Source organism: Phocoena sinus, chromosome 3, assembly GCF_008692025.1.
Source record: "Phocoena sinus isolate mPhoSin1 chromosome 3, mPhoSin1.pri, whole genome shotgun sequence".
Classification (NCBI taxonomy): Eukaryota; Metazoa; Chordata; class Mammalia; order Artiodactyla; family Phocoenidae; genus Phocoena; species Phocoena sinus.
Genome location: NC_045765.1, coordinates 140021460 through 140043092, shown reverse-complemented (window position 1 = coordinate 140043092; position 21633 = coordinate 140021460). Strand labels below are relative to the sequence as shown.

The 21633-nt window shown below is 36.6% G+C and overlaps 1 protein-coding gene across 3 annotated transcripts in view; it reads right to left on the bottom strand.

Moving 5' to 3' along the window:
* Window positions 1-620: 620 nt before the first annotated feature.
* TTC33 (tetratricopeptide repeat domain 33) overlaps window positions 621-21633 on the bottom strand; it is a 32334-nt gene continuing 11321 nt past the window's right edge. For all 3 annotated transcript variants that reach the window (XM_032627265.1, XM_032627264.1, XM_032627266.1), the window contains exons 3-5: window positions 7575-7656; window positions 5627-5758; window positions 621-2660 (exon numbers count right to left, since the gene is read on the bottom strand). In XM_032627265.1, the coding sequence (XP_032483156.1) occupies window positions 2307-2660; window positions 5627-5758; window positions 7575-7656 (568 nt within the window). In that variant the 3' untranslated portion in view covers window positions 621-2306. The remainder of the gene's footprint in view (window positions 2661-5626; window positions 5759-7574; window positions 7657-21633) is intronic.

Below are 21633 nucleotides of genomic sequence, written 5' to 3'. Positions count from 1 at the left end.
TAGGTTCATAAACAGAATTTAGTGGCTACGTGCACTCCATCCTGGGTCTTGCTTCTTTTGGGTTGAGATATAGACCTTACACCAAGAAGAGTCCTCAACTGAAAGCCATCTGTTCTACAGTATCAGAAGTAGTGACTTCTCACTTTCACGAAAGGAAAAGATTACAAAGAAGTTCTCCTCCTTTCTTAAAGTCAGAAGAAAGTGAGGTTAAATAAAACCAATTCAAGTTCTTCATAGAAACAGCTAGCATTTACTGAGTACTTCATACACAAGACACCATACAAGGTGCCTTACATATTTTATTTTCACATAAGAAATGAATTAAATAAATCAATCAGGGCTTCCCTGGTGGCGCAGTGGTTGAGACTCCGCCTGCCAATGCAGGGGACACGGGTTTGTGCCCCGGTCTGGGAAGATCCCACATGCCGCGGAGCGGCTGGGCCCGTGAGCCATGGCTGCTGAGCCTGCTGAGCCTGCGCGTCCGGAGCCTGTGCTCCACGACGGGAGAGGCCACAGCAGTGAGAGGCCCGCGTACCGCAAAAAAAAAAAAAAAAAAAAAAACCCACAAATAAATCAATCTAATTTTTCAAAAGCTAACAACACAAAATAATAGGCAAACCTTTAAATGCAGAAAAAACCTATTTATTCACAAATTATACAATACACATCCATTACTCAAAACAACATACAAAATAAGAAGTGCTCACTTCTCTAGATACCCAACTATCTGCCCTTTGAGAATATACCTTATTAAACAAAATAAAATATAATTAATATTTGTTTTTTGGGTCTTTCTAAAACTAACTTCTTTAACCAGAGCTAACTTTCTGATACAACTTTAGGGAAAACATATAATACTTTCCAAGGTAAGTGCTGGCTTCTCCAACTCTGAAAAAAAGAGGTAAGCATTCGACTAAAAGAAATGTTTTTAAATTATCTCAGAAAAATGTACAGTATTACATGTACATGCCCTCAGAGGGTAAGGTGAGATTCTTTAAAATAACTTACTTCCTCTCTAACAAGGATAAAATTAATTTTAAACCAATAATAGCTTCCTGAGTTTCAGAAGTAACAGTACACAGCAGTTCTACTGTACTAACATATATGTGGCATAAAAATAACAATTAATATTAGCAGTGACAGTATTGACTTGTGGATGTGACTGTGGCCTTTCAATGAAATATATTCTGCAATATATCCTTTCTACTCACGGGACTGAACCATAAATCACATTTCAGTTTCTATGTATGTTGTGCCTAAGGTATTCATTCATTGGCACTTTAATAAATCTCTACTTTTTTTTTCTCCAATTTTTAGAAAGGTATAATTTAGCTATTTAAAACTGTGATTGTTTCTCATTTCACTGAGTAGTTCCAGAAAAGTTAACTAGAAAAGGAATTCCAAACCATCAGCTGGAAAGTTATATCAAGAGATAAGTTATTTTCAAGGGTTTTAATCTTGTAAAAATAAGGAAAAGAAAATAGCTGCTTTTGACTGGGACAACAGCAGTGCAATTTGTTATGATGTCTCTATAAGAGCCATTCATTTTAAAAAATGCACATCTTAAAAATGACTCATTTGGTACTAAGGACTACTCTATCTACTTTAATAATTTAAAAAATAAAACCATGATTCTGACATTTATCAGTATTTCACACATCTAACAAATACTGAAACTAGCAACTACCATTGTTATAAATAATTATAAAGTCAAAACAAAAGCACAAATCAGAATTAAGAGAAACTTCAGAAAATATTCAGAATGTACACATTTGCATGCATTTTCAGTCAAACTTTCAAGGATCCCACATATAACCAAATGACAACTTTGAATCAAAATGAATGTCAAAAAGATTCAAGCTTTGTGACAGACTTACTCTAATGAAAGAAGAGAAAAAGAAGAGTGAAGAGTAACAGCAGGGTATTTCTAGCAGGGCAAGAAGCCTACTTCCTTTATCATAAAAGCCAACAAGTCAATATTTTAATAACACTGGCCATCAAGTTATTCACTATTTGAGAATTTACTTTTCAAGTTGTATCTTTAAAATGCATTCACTTATATATTTGGATTAAATTAAGCTTATTAATCAAAAAACCACTGTACTCAGAATTTTAATCTTAAGAAGCTGAAATCATAGCTTATCAAAGCAGAGTCCAAACACTACACAATAATTCTTCCATTTAGTTTTCATATGCCTCATCTGAAAAACTTATTTTACAAACAGGAGTTTTGCCCTGTTTCTCTAAATGCCCCAACGGCTAAAATTTAGGTGGCAAAGATAGATTCAAATGATTCCTGCTAAGCTTCATCGGGCTTTGATAAAAACAGAGCCATCTGGTGGAGCAGCACCGTCTTCCTTCTCAGTCACAGTCTCTACAGTCCCAGAAGCCGACACAATAACCATTGTTTTATCTGCTGCAACTGTCTTCTGTTTTTCAGCAATAGCTGCACAAACAGCTACAATCTCCTCACTTTCAAAGTCATACTCAGGAATTGACTTTGGTGAGAAATGTGTTACCTCTGCTGGCGCTTCACTTTTTTTAATCCTCTGTGCTACCTTCTGCTGCTCCTGGAGCGTTCTTGCCCAAGAAAGGTCTTCTTTCCATATTTCAGGGTTCATTGGATAGATGTGAAGGGCTACTTGAAAACTTCGAATTGCCTAGGGAGGAGAAAAGGTCAGATGTTTTTGTTTGCTTAGTTTTAAAAAAGGAGTGTATTTAATATAATCCATAATATCCATATCTCTCTCTCTCTTTTTCCTCAATGTATTACAATGTAAAGATGGAAGTTAGAGCTGTTCTCTACCCACTAGATGATGGTTACAGTAAAAAAAAAAAAAAAAAAAAAGAGTCAAAGAGTGTAAAAGAAAGTGGCTGACAAATTGTTGATGAGGACTAAAAGTCTATTAAAACAGAGGTACTGATATTATGGCTCAAAACAAGGCAAATGCATTGTTCAGCTTCTGCAGATCAGCAAATATATAAATCTGGCGATTTCCTGGGCTAACCCATGATCAGAAAGGTACCAGGAATGCATATCTTTGAAGCCAAGAGTTTAGATCATAATAATGATAACACGTCTTGAGTGTCACAGGAGACAAAGAAGGACATTATATAATGATAAAAGTGTCAATTCACCAGAAAAATATAACGATTATAAATATATATGCACCCAACATCAGAACATTTAAGTACATAAACACTGACAGAACTGAAGGGAGAAACAGACAGCAATAAAGTATTAGTAGTGGATTCAACACCCCACTTTCAATAATGGATAGAACATTCAGACAGAAGATCAATAAGGAAACAGAAGATCTGAACAACACTATAGACCAAAGGGACCTAACAGACATATATAGAATGATTCATACAACAGCAGCAAAATACACATCATTCTCAAGAACACACAGAACATTTCCAGGATAGATCACATCTTAGGTCACAAAACAAGTCTTAAATTTAAGAAGACATACCAAGTATCTTTTCTGACTACAATGAAATAAAACTAGAAATCAACAGCAGAAGGAAACTGGAAAAACTTACAGATACATGGAAATAAAACAGCACACTCTTGAACAACCAGTGAGTCAAAGAAGAAATCAAAAGAGAAATTAAAATATATCTTGAGATGAAAATTAAAATGTAACATCCTGATACTATAGGATACAGCAAAAGCAAAACTAAGTGGAAGTTTATAATGATAAATGCCTACGTTAAAAAAAGAAAAGATCTCAAGGAAAAAAACCTAACTTTATACCTCGAAGAATTAGAAAATGAAAAACAAACTAAGCCTATGAACATTTTCCAACATACACACCTAGCTCCGCATAAAAATCTAAATACTCATAGATGTATATACAACTATTGACTTCTAATTTACTGCCTGTTCTATTTACCTATGTATTTTCTTATGTTTTTGTCCATATGTATATGTAGAAAGAACTGTGAGATGTTAGAAATTTTAGCTTGTTTTCAATATATTTTTTTATAGTATTCCCTTCATTATGACAATGAGTAAAGTTATTTTTTTAACCATTCTAGTATTTCAAAAGAACAGCTTAAGTTTACATAAAAATTACAAATTTAGATTTTTTCAAGTAGAGCCCTAAAACTGTATTAAATGGGGGAAAAACACTTTTAATTCCAAGAATTTCACAATATAAATAGAAAGAAATGTATCAAGCGGAAAAAATAACAGTTGAACAACTGGTACTCCTATTTTAAAAACTTAAAATATTGAATAATTTTACTTTTATTGGTTTATTCAAAGTATCTCTGTTGTCTCACCTGCAGTTTATTTTCTTTCTTTATAGGACAATCTTTGCTAAACATTATGTCCTAGGGATTTTTCCCATTACCATAGGTACTTATAAGCAAAACAGATAATGATTTGTAAGTTTCTAATAAACAGAAATGGGTAAAAAGTATCATAGAATAGACTTTTGTTTTGTTGTTAACCTGTTAGAAAACTAAATTCCTTGAATTTCTTTTTCCAACTCTGATATGATTTAAGTCTTCAGATAAAAAAGAGGAAAGATGACTATGTTAAATGGCAAGGAAAGAAAACAACCTTTGGTTTAACTTGTTTCCATCACTGTGAATTTTATTTCAGATTATCATTTTTAAGTTATTTTACTTTAAGCAATCCTTTTCTCATCAAAATTCCTTATGATTTTTGAGAATTTGAAAAATACCTTCTTTGGTAATTAGAAATAATGATATATTTACAAGAGTACCAGAAAAATCTAAGTTATCTACAACTGACTAAAGCCATTATTAGTAATGTTAAATTCAGGATTTACCGATAATTTTAGCCTTTAAAGAAACTTCTTTAGTATTTTTTTGCTTGTTTTGTTTTTAACTGTAAAAAGCTAATAAAAGCATGAAAAATCTTAATGTTTGATGACAAAGAGCAAATGTGGCACCACTATATTAGATTTACAGAAGTCTTTTAGGAAATTAGCTGTCAGGTATATATAGTTCAGTCAAAAGAAAAACAAAAACAGGACAATGCTCACAGCCAACTCTGACCTACCAAGCCTTTGCTACCTACAAGGTATAGTCCAGACAAGGTGAGAAATGCATCAAGTACCAGTTTAGAGTAAACTTTACACAATGAGTATTTCATTTTCATAAGCTTCTACCCTTCCCCATTTCTCCCCTCACTAAGCTTAGCAATTTTTCAGTCTGAATATTTATCACCATTACTCTCCTGTATTTCACTTTCTTCCTTCCTCAACATAATCTTTTAGTGGTTTTTGTCTCCATGGTGATACTAATACCACTTTATAATGTGATAAATTTAATGATACAAGGAACTAACCTAAAAGTTGTTTTATATTTAAATAAGGTTTACCAAATGCCTACATTTCATGTTAATATTTTTTTAATTCCCATGATGTCAAATACCTGAAAAATATTCTGATCCTGATATAATTGATATCTGTAATGGAAAAAGATGTTTGGTAATAACTCATCTGTGTTTACGGGTTAATACCTTTAAAAGGTTATTTGCTATTTACTTTTTGTGTACACATGATAAATGACTATTTACTTTTTGGTTCAGCTGATGAAAAGCATGTCAAAATAAAATGTCATCACTGTAATGATCTGACTTACTTACCAAGACTATCTCTCCTAATCCAAGCTGAGCACGTCCCAAAGTTTGCCAAGATTCCCATGAATGTGGATTTCTCTGGACAGCCATTTCCGCAGCATGAACTGCTGGGAACGTTTCATGAAGAGACATTAGGACCTATAGCCAAAAAAGAATAAACAAAACCCATCAGTAATATTCATAAATTAGCAAACTAAATACTAGCCAAAAAGAAAAAATGGATAATTGTATGTAAACAACTCTTTTCATTTTTAAAAATATATTTTTAGTCTGGAAAATGTAACATTTTAGTGGGTTTGACCCCCTTCTTTGCTCTTCAGGGTTAGAAATTATATTCTTCCTACTCCTGAAATAACTATGAAAAATATAAAGCATTCCCTTTTCAACTGATGAAACCTACTGTCTATCTGGTCAAAACCAGGTGGTCATATTCTGGCCATGGTGGCTCACAGCTATTTGAACCCCAATTCCCCTTCTATTTATTCTACTTACAATGTGTTTTTTTAGGGAACTCCAGGTCCTGCTGTCATACAAGGTAAATTTAAATTTGTTCAACTACCCATCCTATCCCTAGTGAACATCTTTCTGCTATAAAAATCATTTAAACACTCCACCAGCCTCCCCACAACTGGGTTCTTCAAATCATACACATCAGAAAAATCAGGGAGTTCCAGAACCCTCTACCTCAATTTATGGGAAAGGGCTGGCTTTTATCTATAATATTTTGCCCATCTGCATTTCACAAGATTTGTGACACCATCATTATCAGATTCCAAATAAAACAACTCATTTCATATAGCTTGCCACAAATCCTATCTTTAATACATACATATTTAAGATTAAAAATTAAAGACTTATCCAAATGAAGGTCCTCACAGCACTCCACTCAGTGGAAATAATTTATTTGGGTTTTTCCTGGAAAAACTACCATCAAAGCTGAAAAAGGATGTGCCCTATGTTTGGGATCATCATCTGCAAGATATGCTAGGTGTGGGGATCAAGGCTGAACTGCAACCACTCCCTGCCAGAAGTATGGTTAATTCTCTGTTTGAGATTTTAAACATCTTTTGGATAATCTAATACAAGTGCTCAGAGGTTTTCTTTATGAAATTTCCCACAAAATATTAAAACTGTATTTTTAAGTACAAATGTTATTTTTATAATATTAATAAATTGAGTCTATTCTGACCTTTTGCTATGGACTAGGCCATTATTAGAGAAATAGCATCATCTAGAATCCAATCCATCCTCATTCTGAAGAGACTGAGTTATTGCTAAGTCCACTACAATTAATTTCCAAGGAAAGCTAACACATTTCATTCATTTAACAGATCACCAGTGACTTTTTAAAGGACATCCATCTGCTCATATCTTAAGCAGTTAGGTTGAAATGAAAGTTAGCTTCACTGTGAAGTGTTTTAAACAAACTTCTAATTTGATGCATGAAGAAGAGCCATAAATAATATGGTGACATATGTTTTTCCCAAATAAACTATATTTTTAAAAAAAGAAAATGGGGCTTCCCTGGTGGCGCAGTAGTTAAGAATCCGCCTGCCAATGCAGGGGACATGGGTTTGAGCCCTGGTCCGGGAAGATCCCACATGCCGCTGAGCAACTAAGCCCGTGTGTCGCAACTACTGAGCCTGCGCTCTAGAACCCGAGAGCCACAACTACTGAAGCCCGCACACCTAGAGCCTGTGCTCCGCTACAAGAAAAGCCACTGCAACGAGAAGCCTGTGCACTGCAACGAAGAGTAGCCCCCGCTCGCTGCAACTAGAGAAAGCCCGTGCGAAGCAATGAAGACCCAATGCAGCCAAAAGTAAATAAATTAAATAAATAAATTTACAAAAAAAGAGAAAGAAAATGGGAGGAAATGCTCTTTTGGTTCATCACCGCTCACCAGACATAGTGAGTGCAATTTCACAATGAAAGGGAAATTCTTCATAATTATTACCTGTGATTTCATCTCATACAGGGTAGCATCATTTGGGGTTAACTGTAGCGCTTCATCCCACTTCTGAATCGCCTCTCGGTATCTATGGTTGTTAAAGTTACATTAATATTATATTTTCAGTATGTCTTTGAGAGTACATGACCAAATTTAAAAATCAGAAAATAAGGAATAATTGTTTACCAAGAAATATCTCTATTCAAGAACTGATAATGGTGATGTTACAAAAGCAGGAAAATTCAAGACATGAAGGGAAAGGACAGCAAAAGAGAAAAAAGCAAAACCTAAATAAAAAAGATTTCTGAAAATTTTCAAGATTTTATTTTCTGGCCTAAGAAATCACCACCAGAATTTCTTTTTTTCACCAACCTCAATGTCTGCATGCGCTGTCATTCATTTCAGATGCATTACAAAGGATTTCTCTCAAGAACTTATAATCTAATTACAACCCTTGGCTCTACTGCAGCAATCTAGCTGACAGAGATGACAATTTAAGATGTTGCCAGGTCATTCTGTAAAGATTCTTCAGTTTTAAGATTTTTTGTCTATAAGCTCCAAGAACACAGGGACCATGTCTTAGTTATCACTATCAATAAATGGTAAGTTTATAAGATATGGGTCACATGAAAGAAAAACAGTATGAAGACAGTGATTTCCACTAACATCTTTTCACTGATGTTCTCCCAGTCACAACTCTCTTCTGAGCTAACATCTCTACCTCGATTCCCTATAGACACCTCAAACTGAATATGCCCCAAACTGATCTTAGCATACTCCATGCCAAATCTGCAGAAGCACGGTAGCACTTTTTTTTTTAATAAAATTAAGAAATGACTAAGTCCTGCATATTATCCAAAGCAGTCACCTTCACAGCATCCTTCCCAAGCAGTTAACTCATGTATACCTGATTATTTCTAGGAGGACAAAGTTCAAATTACTAGAATATTCTTCATTATAATGAGCTGAAACTTTCTATCCTGTACCTTCCCCTCAATGCTACTCATTCTCTTTTCTAGAGCTAAACAGAAAATATATAATCCACCAGTTTTCATTCCTGGCTACATAGAGACGATCTAGGGAGGTTTGTGAGGGGAAAAAAATACACGTGCGTGCACACACACACACACACGCATACACACACACATATATGCTGGTCCCTGTCTCAGATCAATGAAAACAAATTCTTGGAGTAGGGCCCAGGCAGCTGTATTTTTTTAAAGTTCCCCAAGTTATGCTAATATAAACCAGAGTTCAGAACCACTGATAAGATCTCTATTGGGATATTAAGCCCTATCATGTACCTACCGTCTTCTCTTAAATCTCTTCTTGCTACCCTTCCTTTCCTCTATGTATTCTAGTGTATAATTTCCTACCTTCTATGTGAAGATCCAAACCAAACATAACAACCAAAATGTGGGCTAACCTGCACTGATTATTATTTAAGCAGGGAGCAGAAAACTAAAGAAATAAAGGCAGAATCTGGTAGAAAATACAAAGCTGAAAACCATAAAAAAGTACATTCTCTATCTCTGCTTCCACCTTGCTACAGCACTCCTTTACTAGTAAATAATACAAATGGCAATACCATTTCCAGGGTCCTGTGCCACCATGGCACACGGCAAAAGGGCGGCAGCTATCTTAGAATAATTTTGCCACACTGCTAACTCCATGGCTAGCAGCAGGGGTGAAGGTGGACAGCACGCAAGTGCGCTACAGAAAGCCTGCCTTAACTGCCGCATGGGTTGTAGCAATGGCTACTGTTATTCTGTAGCAGCAGGCTAAGGTATCAATATAACAATAAGCTGAAGATTCACCCCACAATGCCTGGCAGTCTTTGTTTCTAGACAAACCACATCTGAATACACAGAAATGATTATCAGAACCACTGTTAATATCTTCTTCCCTAACAGGGGCCCCCGCTGAGCCCCGAGGAGGTATTTGCTTGAAGACTGTTTAACTCTGGGTGAAAGACTACTCGAATTTTAGGAACTACCAATGATCTGAAGACAGAGAGACCATCATTCACTTCATTTTTATGATGTGCTACCACGATGCTGTATGTTTTCCCGTCTCTGCCTGCAACAGACCTATTCTTAGGACACAAATCAAATCTTTAAGAGCTTCACCAAGTGAAAATTACTTCTCTATCAAGGATTTTGCCAAACTCAAGCACCTGTGTAGAGCCAGGGTCCCCCAAGTGGGAAGTAATAGTGGAGACATGCCGTCTCACTGGCCGCTGTCCTTCAATGCTCCTCCTTCCGTCTCACTCAGAGATCCCTTTGCAGTGCTCCATGCATTGCTCTGCTTTCCATGGGCCCTGGCACTTCTGTGCAGAGTCAGGCTATACCCACTAGCCTGGCCTGCACAGGCCCGAGTGGCTGGCACACAATTCTCCACACAAACTGTGCTTAGCACGTGGTATACACATGCTGGCTAAACCACTGTGTCCCACTGTTACTTTCTAGTTACCCTGAATGGGAACCTGAGGCTCACAATTATTTTAAAATAATTGTCATGTCAGTGTTAGCTTAGACCCACCAAATGCACTTCAAAGTAAGACATTTAAGTATCTTTTCAGGTACCATTAAAATTCTTTATTTATGAATTCCAATTATTCTATTAAAATACCATCAACTCTACAGAATTAACTAACTAGCTCCTTCTGTAGCATCACCACCTATCAGGTCACACTGCTCGGATTCATATACTAATGCCTAAAGGAGCTCATTCTTAGTCTTTCCTTTCCCAGCCCCTTTAGATAAAGCAGCTTCCTTTAAGCCAAAAGTCCCTCTAAAAAAAGATGGAGAGAAAAGATACAAGGACTTCACCTGGTATTGCACTTAGCAAAAAAAAAAAAACACACAGAGAAGGAAAGAGAAAGTCTGAACTTTACTGGCAGACTCTTAAACAGGGATAAAAACCACAGCTTGCAGAGAGGAGGAAAAGGGAAAGGAGGAGGAAGACAGGGCCTGCAGATTCCAATGGACCTCTTCCTTCCTTGATCTGCACATGTACAGCTTTTAAGGCAGCTAAGACAGCAAATCCGTGCTGGCAACTATAAATTGCACTGGTGGCTTATATTGGTATTCAGTATTTTTTTGAACAAAAAATATTCTTAAATCAGGTCTTCCTTATATTCTTTACCTGAGTAAATGATACCTGTTTTGATATAAAAAATTTTTCCCTGGGTATACAAATAGAGAAGAAGCAGAAAACAGAGGAAAGTGGGCGTGGGTATGTGCACACGTGTGCACACGCGCGTGCGCGCGCACACACACACACACAGAAATTTAAGACACAATTTCACCACCCAAAGATCATAACCATAGTTAATATACTTAACATTTTATTGTATACCCTTCCAGTATATTTTAATATAACGTATATAACACACACACAAAACGTCTTCTCAAGTCCTGAAATCATCAAATTCTTCCCTCTACAGCATAATACTTAAAGACTGATTACTACCGTCCCAAATGGATCCTCCCTTGTTAGATACTAAAAGTAACCCTTTGGTACAAACTTCCAGTTATAAGATGAATAAGTTCTAGAGACATAATGCACAGCATGGTGAGGTGACTCTAGTACTGTATCACATACTTGAAAGTTGCTAAGAGAGTAGATCTTAAATGTTCTCACCAAATACAAACAAAGTAATTTTATGAGGTGATGGATGTGTTAACTAACCTTATTGTGGGAATCATTTTGAAATATATACATGTTCAAATCATCACCTTGTAAACCTTAAACTTACACGGTGTTATATATCAATTATATCTCAATAACTCTGGAAAAAAGTTACACTTTGGCCATTACAATTCTCTTTTGGAAGAAAGTGCGCCACGAATAATAATTATTAAAGAAGAAAAAATGTATTTTGGAGGTCAAACAGAATACACATATTATATTTGATGTAAAACTGACTGGAAATGAGATCACCTTAGAAGGAAGGTTGTATAACTCAAGATATCACTCACATTGATTTCTTTTAATTAAGAAAAAAAGCCACTGAGGGAAAAATAAGTATTATATTTACTCGTCTATACAACTCCCCTTCAGATTTTCTATTAATATGCCAGACGTACAAGGGACAGTTCCAGGTTAGTTTAGTTATCAGAATTAGCAATCTCTAAACTAATCAAGAATTCAAATGACACTAGTACTTTTTAAGTATAAGAAGATTATATCTAAAATACAAATCATATTCAGGTTGTTTAATCCTCTGAAACTAGTCTAGGTGTTTAACAATTAGAATTATAATTTTAAAATTTTGGTCTTATAGATAAAAGGGGAAATCCTTACAGTGAAAAACAAATACAGCAGCAGCCTCTCATATCTTCTCTCCTCAATCTAGTACGCAGGTGCATGCACGCACACACAAACATACACTTAAAAGCTCTGCTTCAAATGAACAACTACTTTTTTTTTTTTTTTTTTGGTGGTAAGCGGGCCTCTCACTGTTGTGGCCTCTCCCGTTGCGGAGCACAGGCTCCGGACGTGAACAACTACTTTTAAACTACTGTAAACAATAAGAGGACATGTACAGGAACACTACTTTCAAAACCTTTGTAAGGGACAAAAAACTTTTTTCCTTCAACAACTTAAACATAAAAATAAACCTCTAAACAAATGCTGATGAAGGAAAGTTCTTAACGGGGGAAGAAAACAGCTAATAAATGCAGGAGAAATATTAGAATTTTAAAAATCATCACTTATGAAATAATGGATCTAGATGGATCTAAATGATGACCATCAGTGGATGCTAAAACCATTAGGGAAAAGATTGATGCAGAACTGTACAATGGAAGATAAGGCTGATATTCCCCTGAATGCTGTAACTGACCTTAGCATCACTAAAGGGACACCCAGATATTATATATATCATGATGTGACGCAACAGAAAGTAAATAACACCATGAATATTCTAGCAAAAAAAGAATTGAACTTCAATTGAAGCTGCCTGACTTAACTTCCAGTTTACATAAAATACAAGAGATGGAGAAAAAATCAGGCAAATCCAGAGTGTGAGCCAGTCTACTAAGCAATTTGCCTAGTTAATTCAAAAAGTCAATGCCATGGGAAAAACTTATAAAGGTGAGAGAATTGTTCTAATGTTCTAAATAAGGGTCCACAAACTTTTTTCTGTAAAGGGCCAAATCGTAAATACTTTAGGCTTTGGAGACAAGACAGTCTCTGTTCCAACTACCTGACTCTGCTGCTCTAGTGTGAAAGCAACCACAGACAACACAAATGAGTGGTGCTGTGTGCCAACAAAACTTTATTTAGAAAAACAGATGGCATACAAAGTTTGATCCACTAAACGTATGTAGTCTTAGACCCAGCTCTAAATTGAAAGAGACTAAAAATACCTAACAACCAGTAACGACGTATGAGTCTTGATTGGATCTTCAGCCAAAAAATCAGCTATAAAAAACATTTTATGGACAACTGCAAAACTAAATACGTATGAGATACTAACAAATATTAGGAAATTATTGTTGTCTTACATGCTAGTTATATTATGGTTATTTTGGAAATGTCCTTATTGATAGAAAATTCATATAGAAGTTTTCAGGGATAAGCTTTCATGATGTCTGCAACTTATTATCAAATGGTTCATAAAACATATACAGAGAAAGCAAATATGGCAAGATAACAATGCTGAATCTAGGTGGTGGGTAAACAGATACTCACTGTAATTTTCAACTTTTTTGTATGTTTCAAAATTTTCACAACAAAAAGTTAGAAAACAGTTTTTAATGGAAAGTTATAAGCATGTCCCCTATCTTTTTACATACACACATGCACACAATCACTAAAAGCCAAGTTTGCTGCTCGATAACAATATACTCAAAAACAAAAAGGGAAAAAAAGTAAACTATGTTTTTTTAAATGCACATCCAGTTTGATCTAGCAATTCCATTTCTATAAATCTTTCTTGGACTAACCTGTATGTATGCATACTTATATCTTTGAAAGGATACCCACTATATCATTTGTAAAAATTAAAGATGAAAACGTTCTTTTTCAAAAGAGGTAAGGTTAAATACATTTTAGAACATCATATAATGAAATACAAGTATCCCTTCATATCCAAATCTTTCTGGTTCCTGATTTCAGATAGTTAAGAGTCTGGATAGTAAGAGACCTATGACACAGCCATTTAAAAAAAAAAAAAAAAAGGACTTTCCCTATGGCACAGTGGTTGAGAATATGCCTGCCAATGCAGGGGACACAGGTTTGATCCCTGGTCCGGGAAGATCCCACATGCCGCGGAGCAACTAAGCCCGTGCACCACAACTACTGAGCCTGCACTCTACAGCCCGTGCGCCACAACTACTGAAGCCCACACACCCTAGAGCCCGCGTGCCCCAACTACTGAGCCCACGCACTGCAACTACTGAAGCCCACGCACTCCAGGGCCCATGTGCCACAACTACTGAACCTGCGTGCTGCAACTACTGAAGCCTGCGTGCCTAGAGCCCGTGCTCTGCAACGAGAAGCCACCGCAATGAGAAGCCCACGCACAGCAACGAAGAGTAGCCCCCGCTCGCCACAACTAGAGAAAGCCTATGTGCAGCAACGAAGACCCAACACAGCCACAAAAAAAAAGAGATCTCTAAGATGTATTAAGTTAAAAAGACAAGGGAGAGAATGCTATATATATATTATATTTAGAATGCTACCATTAATGATGTTTTAAAAGATCTATAGACCTACATGCTTATAAATATAAAGATTACCTTGGCAGGATATCAAGAAACTGGTAACTGTGGCTGCCTCTGGGAAAGTGAAATAACAGGCTAGGGGACAGAAGTAAGGCTAAGACTCTTCACTGTGTATCCTTTGTTATTACTGCGTTTGCTTTTTAAAAATCATGAGTATATTTCATTGCCTTTTTCTTTTCAGTAAAAATTTTAAGAATAAATTAAACAAACCATGGATCTGGGAAAGATCACTTAAGAAGAGAGTAGATAAGAAAGAGAAAAGATACCAGGGCTGGAGTCTTCAAAATGTGGAGATCAAGCAAAGAAGGAAGGACCAGCAAAGATGACTGAGAAGCAGAGAAAGAATGGAAGGAGAAAATTCAGGAGTGTGTGTGATTTTATAGAAACCAAGAGAGAAGTCTGTCATGGAGAGAGTGACGAGTTGTACTGAATACTTCAGAAAGCTCTAATGTCATGCAGGTCATTGGTGACACTGACCGAAACAGTATTGTTGGAATGGAAGTCAGACTGAATAGTGAAGTGGAAGTAAAAAAGTAGGGACAATGAATGACTCACTTGGGAGGTTTTTCTGAGAATACCAAAGAGAGAAATGAGAAGATTACGCATATAAGAATATAAGATCAAGAGGTGATTTACAGGGACTTCCCTGGTGGAACAGTGGTTAAGAATCCACCTGCCAATGCAGGGGACCTGGGTTCGAGCCCTGGTCCGGGAAGATCCCACATGCCACGGAGCAACTAAGCCTGTGCGCCACAACTACTGAGCCTGTGCTCTAAAGCCCGCGAGCCACAACTACTGAGCCCACGTGCCACAACTACTGAAGCCTGTGCACCTAGAGCCGGTGCTCTGCAACAAGAGAAGCCACCGCAATGAGAAGCCTGAGCCACAACGAAGAGCAGCCCCCGCTCGCCACAACTAGAGAAAGCCCGCACTTAGAGACGAAGACTCAACACAGCCAAAAATAAATAAATAAATTTATTTAAAAAAAATAAAGAGGTGATTGACATATCTCAAACACAATGTGTTTAAACTGAACTCACCATCATCTCCTACTCCAAATTTACTCTACCCGTATATCCCTGACTTAAAGAACTGCACCACCGAGGCATTAAGAAAATCCTGAAGCCATTCTTGACTATACTTTCCCCTGCTCTAGGTCACATTAGTCTTCAATTCTCTAATTCAATTCCTATAATCCACTGTCACTGCTACTAGTGTAGGTCCTCAGCCTTCCAGGATGGTCAAAAATTCAATAAACCAGTCTTCCTGAGATCAGTCTTGCCTGACTCCAATCCATTTTCTACTCTATCTCAGAAAAAAATTTCCAAAACATAGTTTTGATGAGTTCACCTACTGATAAAAATATTTCAATAGCTCCGGGTTACCTTCAACACACTCAAGTTCAGGCCTCTTAAATTTCACTAGACATCCAATAGACACGTCTCAGCTCCAAATCCCCTTTCTCCTCTAGACGCTCCTTTCACTGACGTTGTGCATTATGCTCCTTCCAGTTCTACTGTTTTTTTTTGTTTTTTTTGTTTTGCAGTACGCGGGCCTCTCACTGCTGTGGCCTCTCCCGTTGCGGAGCACAGGCTCCGGACGCGCAGGCTCAGCGGCCATGGCTCACGGGGCCAGCCGCTCCGCGGCATGTGGGATCTTCCCGGACCAGGAATCGAACCCGTGTCCCCTATATCGGCAGGCGGACTCTCAACCACTGCGCCACCAGGGAAGCCCCTGAACTATTTTTGATACTCCAAAGGGAGACATTTTATCTGGCCTCTTCTTGGCTTTGCACATGCCGATTCCTACAACTGGAACATTGTTCTGCCCCTTCTGCAGCTAATTTCCATTTACCTTTTATGACTGTTCTGATGCTATCTCCTCCAAAAAATCTTGTAAAACACGCTTTAATTCTTCCATTCCCCCATTTAGTTAAACGCCCTCCTTTTATATCATCCAAGGAACTCTCTAAAACTGTACTCTTTACTCCATATCAAAACAGCTTCCCTCTTTGTGTTGTCCCCCAAAAGATGCTTATCTAATATTTTCTTTGTGGCATCAATGCCTAACAAAAGCACTAAATAAATGTTCAGTGAGTAAAAACAGATACAAGACATTAATATACTAAGTTAATTTGAGTGAGGGGAGAAGAATATGAAACAACAAATGACAAATGATGTTGAACATAATTTTATCTTTGCTGAATCACACTGCTAGATTTTATGCAGCTTTAAAGTAAATTTTAATTACTTGTCCTGATTATTTAAATTCTTGACAAAAGAAAAGTTGCATACGTGAAAACACTGCTAAACTCAAAATCTTTATTCTAGATATAACTGATTCCCATTCCCAGTAGTTTTGTTCTATAAAGTCACCATAAAGACTGAATTAATGAATACTGAATCATTGGTTCTAAGGTTAAGTTCCAGCAAGCCTCTGGTCACATTTTTATCAACTGATTAACATATAACCCCATTTTATGTCCATTTCTGTTTAAAGACATCTTTAATGTACACTGCTGATTCACTAACACTAAACTCGTGGCCAGCGGCGCTGTAACTCAGGCCTGGATGAAGCTTACATACCTAACACGCGTATTTTCTCCATATGGCACATCACAGCCTTCTTGGGCTTAACAACACTAGACAGCACTTCTGCGCTACTTTTTTTGCTGTTTAAAAAGCCCCCCCCCACTTGGGGGCGGGCTTTTTAAACAGCAAAATCATAAAGAAAAGGCAAAAAAAAAAAAAAGGGGAAAACATAACACTAACTAGACCACAGACAGTACGCTTGCTTTCACTATGAGAGGTAAAACACAAAGGCAGAGGGAGCATTGCCTTGTTTGACTCAGCTGGGAACTCAGATGGGAAAGCACCAGGAGTACTGATTTTGGTGTTGCAAATACATTGTACTGAGTAAGTGAACTCACAAATCCAAAAGCCATGAATCAGGACTGACTGTATTTAAGAACAAATGTTAGAGCATTTTTGTCAATGTCAAATAAATTGTAACTAAACATATTGATCACCACTTTCCACTAATATCATGATAGACTTCTATCATACAATTTTATGTGCTCATGTGGGAATACCAAAGCAAATTTAAAAGCTATTCCTATACAGCTACATTTCAGTAAATCAGCAGCTAATATATGATTCATCATTTTATTTCCTTACTAAAAACTATATCGTCAGGAACATTAAAGGGGATTTCCCTAGTGGTCCAGTGGTAAAGAATCCGCCTTACAATGCAGGGGACGCAGGTTCGATCCCTGGTCAGGGAACTAGGATTCCACATGCTGCAGGGCAACTAAGCCCACGAGCCACAACTACTGAGCTTGCACCCCTCAATTAGAGCTCACGTGCCGCAAACTACAGAGCCCACACGCCCTGGAACCTGCATGTTACAATTACAGAGCCCAGGCACCCTGGAGCCCACACACCACAACTACAGAGAAGCACCACAATGAAGAGCCCCCACACCGCAACGAAAGATGCTGCATGCCTCAACGAAGATCCCACATGCTGCAACTAAGACCTGACGCAGCCAAAAATAAATAAATATAAATAAATAAATCTTTTTAAACATTTTAAAAACATTAAAGTTTTCACCTTATTTTATATTGTGTTTTCTAATATTTATAATCATTGTTTCCCCAAAATGTTTAACAACAGAAATAACTTTTCTGGCTTAGTTTAGATTTTGTTATTTTAAGTTCAGTATATAATATTGGAAATTAAAGTTTAGTTTGCTTCCTTGATTTTGTGGGAGCTTTCATAGAGAAATTATAATGATGTTGAAATTTGTTGAGATTTGACTGAAAATCATGCGATTTCCAATGTAGGCAGATCAGGTTCCAAGTTTTAGACAACGGTCAATTCCCTGAATTAAACCAAAAAAAAAAAATCCTCCATAAATTACTTTGAGTTTTTCTGTCTAGAATTTAGAATAACATTCTGAAGAAAGCAAGGAGAAAATAATGTGCAGTTCCATATAATGATCATTCATCGTAAGGAACTTCTCGCAACTTCAGTTAGGCTCAGAAAGGAAGAAAAAAAGAAGCAAAAACAATGAAAGAAAAAAATATACTACCTAATTGCATACTCTCTCAAGACATCCTCTGAAGGAAAGGGGATGTGAAACGGGAAGAAGTATTGAAATGATGCTCAGACTGGAGTCCCAGTATGTTTTTACTAGGCAAGAGCAAGAGACACGATATAAATATACTTAATTTTATACTAAACTGCTCTGAATTTTAGTCACTATCACTTATTGAAATTATGTGGACACAGGATTAGGTTAAGTCATAAAGTCTACTTTCAGTAATAATTTAAACAATTTACTTACACAAAAGAACAAACATGTATTTAAAAGTTTCTAATTTATTATAGACAAGAACAAACAATTTAAGGCAGATCAATTCACTCTGGAAACAGTAGGAAGGTCCTCTGAAATTATATGGAAGTGCACACACACTGAATAAAGGTCATTTTCCAAAGCAAATTGAAACAACAATGCCAACGTCTAACTAGTACAGAACGTTTCTTAGTTGTTACTGTATTGAAAGCAATTACCCTGTTCTACTCCTTGCTACACTAGGCAATGAGAATTTTCTGAAAATTTTCTAAAAAGTCATCATTTTAATATCCCAATTTTTACTTTAGATACAAAAATCATCTGAAATATTTTATCACCTATATTACTCATTTGTTTAGCATACACATACATGTCACAAAATAAAATTCACCAGAAATTAATTCTAGTATAATTTGGATTAAATAAAAACATTTACAAATAAATCAGTAGTTCCCTTATTTTAATGATAAATATAAAATCACAATAAAGGCAAAACAATAAGTAGAACTCCCTTCGCCTGGATGAACTCAATCATTTGTCTTCTTGCTTCCTTGGAGAAGCCTTCTGTGACCCCTTATCTAAATCACTCTGGCTCATGGTACCCGGTTATTTATCTTTGTAAAACTATTTGAAACTTTATATTTATCTCTGTGCTTATTTAAACTAAAAGCTCTATGTAGACAGTGCAATAGGTATTTTGCTCACCAGTATATGCAACTGTATCAGCTAACACAGGACGAACTGGGACAGTATGGGAGGGGTCCTGACTGGAAAATAGCAGCCACTGCCTAATCCAAAATTTTAAATTCCACAATTAGAAGTGTAGTCTTAAGAGTCCTAATGCATTTCAGCATATCTGGAGAATCTAGCAATAAAAATAAAGTACACTTTTGTCCTAAGAACGATACATTATTTGAGAAATGAGAATTAATCCTAGTGATCACTGAAGAATTTTTAGTCCATAAGATAAATGTAAAAATCCTAAATAAAGGATTAGCAATTAAATCCAGCAACTTGCTAAAGTACAAAATCTACCTGACCATGTAGGGTACGCCTCAGAAAAACATTAGAAAAGGTTTCATACGTAATAGATAATGGAGAAAAAAAAGTATATGACACTCAACAAGGCTTACTATAATTTAATACCCAATTTTGATTATTTATAGCTATCATCTATAATGTTTTTAACAAAATGTACATACAATATTAAAGAAATTTAGTTCCCTGGTGCTATTATCCACTAAGTATTAATGGTATTACCTCTAAAAGCATTAACTGTGTCACCTAAAAAAACGCGTTTTTACTTCTTAGGCATATTACAGGTGATTATAAGCTGGTCTCTAAATAATATTTCCAAATGTTATTATAGACACAACATGAAAAACTTTGGAAGTATGTTATGCTCTACCTTCTTTCTCTGGAAAATTAAATTGTTGCTTCATAATAATCTTTATACTCATAATTTTCTAACTAATAGCATAGTAGTAAATTCCACAGGATTTAACAGTAGCAAGTCTATGTCTCCCAGTCTTAGCCTATCTGTCCAGTCTTTCTTCTCCCCACCACTCCTCTGCTTCACTTAGCTGCATCTTTGCCCCATCTCTACCTACACATCACTCCTTTGTTCGTGTGGGTTCCTCAGTGAACAAACATGTGCACATTTAGGTTCCTGTTCCCCCCCTCCTCACCTAGTCAAAGGCTCTCTCTCCTCTAAGACCAAGTGAAAATCCCCTTTTCCCATGAAGACCATGAGTACCACTTAACTGACCACACAGTCACACTTATATTTCTAAAGTAATTTATGTTTTACAAAGCACTTTCCATACAATTACTTAATATATAATTATTTTCGTAAAAAGTTAATTCACTTAGTGCTCACAAAAAGTCCTATAAGATTGGCATTACTTGTTTTCATTTTACTGATGGAAGAAACAAAAGTAGAGAGCAACTACAGGACTAGTCCAAAGGCACATGGTACTAAGCCTACACAAACGAGGATTTGAAGCTAGCTCTTATAACTACCTGACCAATGCTTTCTCTAACTACCCCAATATTGTTTTCGTTTAATTTTTCTCTAATTCTTCCATGTATTTCTATCTTCTCTTTACTAATGAGTTCAGGGACCGAAGGGTGGATTTGCTTGTATTCTCTACAACACCCAGAACATGACCGGGCACATAGAAGGTGCTAATATCACAGATTCTACCTATCTCATTTGTCCTTCCTTCTCCAAAGAGAAGTCTTGGAAAGCAGCAGAGAGAAGCATGGAAGACATGAAAAGAGGACAGAAGCTAGCATGCTTACAATACATAAAAAAAAAAAAAAAGATGGAAAGACGTAAAAACAAATTATACCCTAAGACAAAAGTAGCAAACACCTTAATTCTTACTTTGTTTCATCTCACCATTCCACGTACAGATATTACAAGAAATTCCCAAGACTAGGGGAATAGCAACGTGGGTAGAAAGAATCAAGAGATTAGAATTATAGGTACCTTGAGACCCTGGGGTGTCCAAGGTTTCAGGCATCGTTGTGGCTTTTGAGGAAGGGCCTAAAGCCAAGGTCAGCGTAGTAATGGTCCATACAGTGAATATTTTAGGCTTTGTGGGCCATATTGTCTCTGACACAACTACTCAATTCTGTTGTAGCACAAAATCAGCCACAGACAATACACAAACAAAAGGACATGTTTGTGTCCCAGTAAAACTTTATTTATAAAAATAGACTAAGGTTTGCCAACACCTACTCTACTTGGGCCAACCACTGTTAAACTGCCATATTTGTCAAATGCCCTTTTTTCTTTCAGTCCTATTTTCTGCCTAAGTCAACCAGGGGCAGTTATCACCCCATGGAGGGCATGTATGGCAATTTATAGAGGACTTTTCGGTTGTCACTAAGACTTGGAGGCACTAGTGGCAGGGGTTCAGGGATGTTAACATCCTGCAAGGCAAAAGGTAATCCTGCACAACAAGACA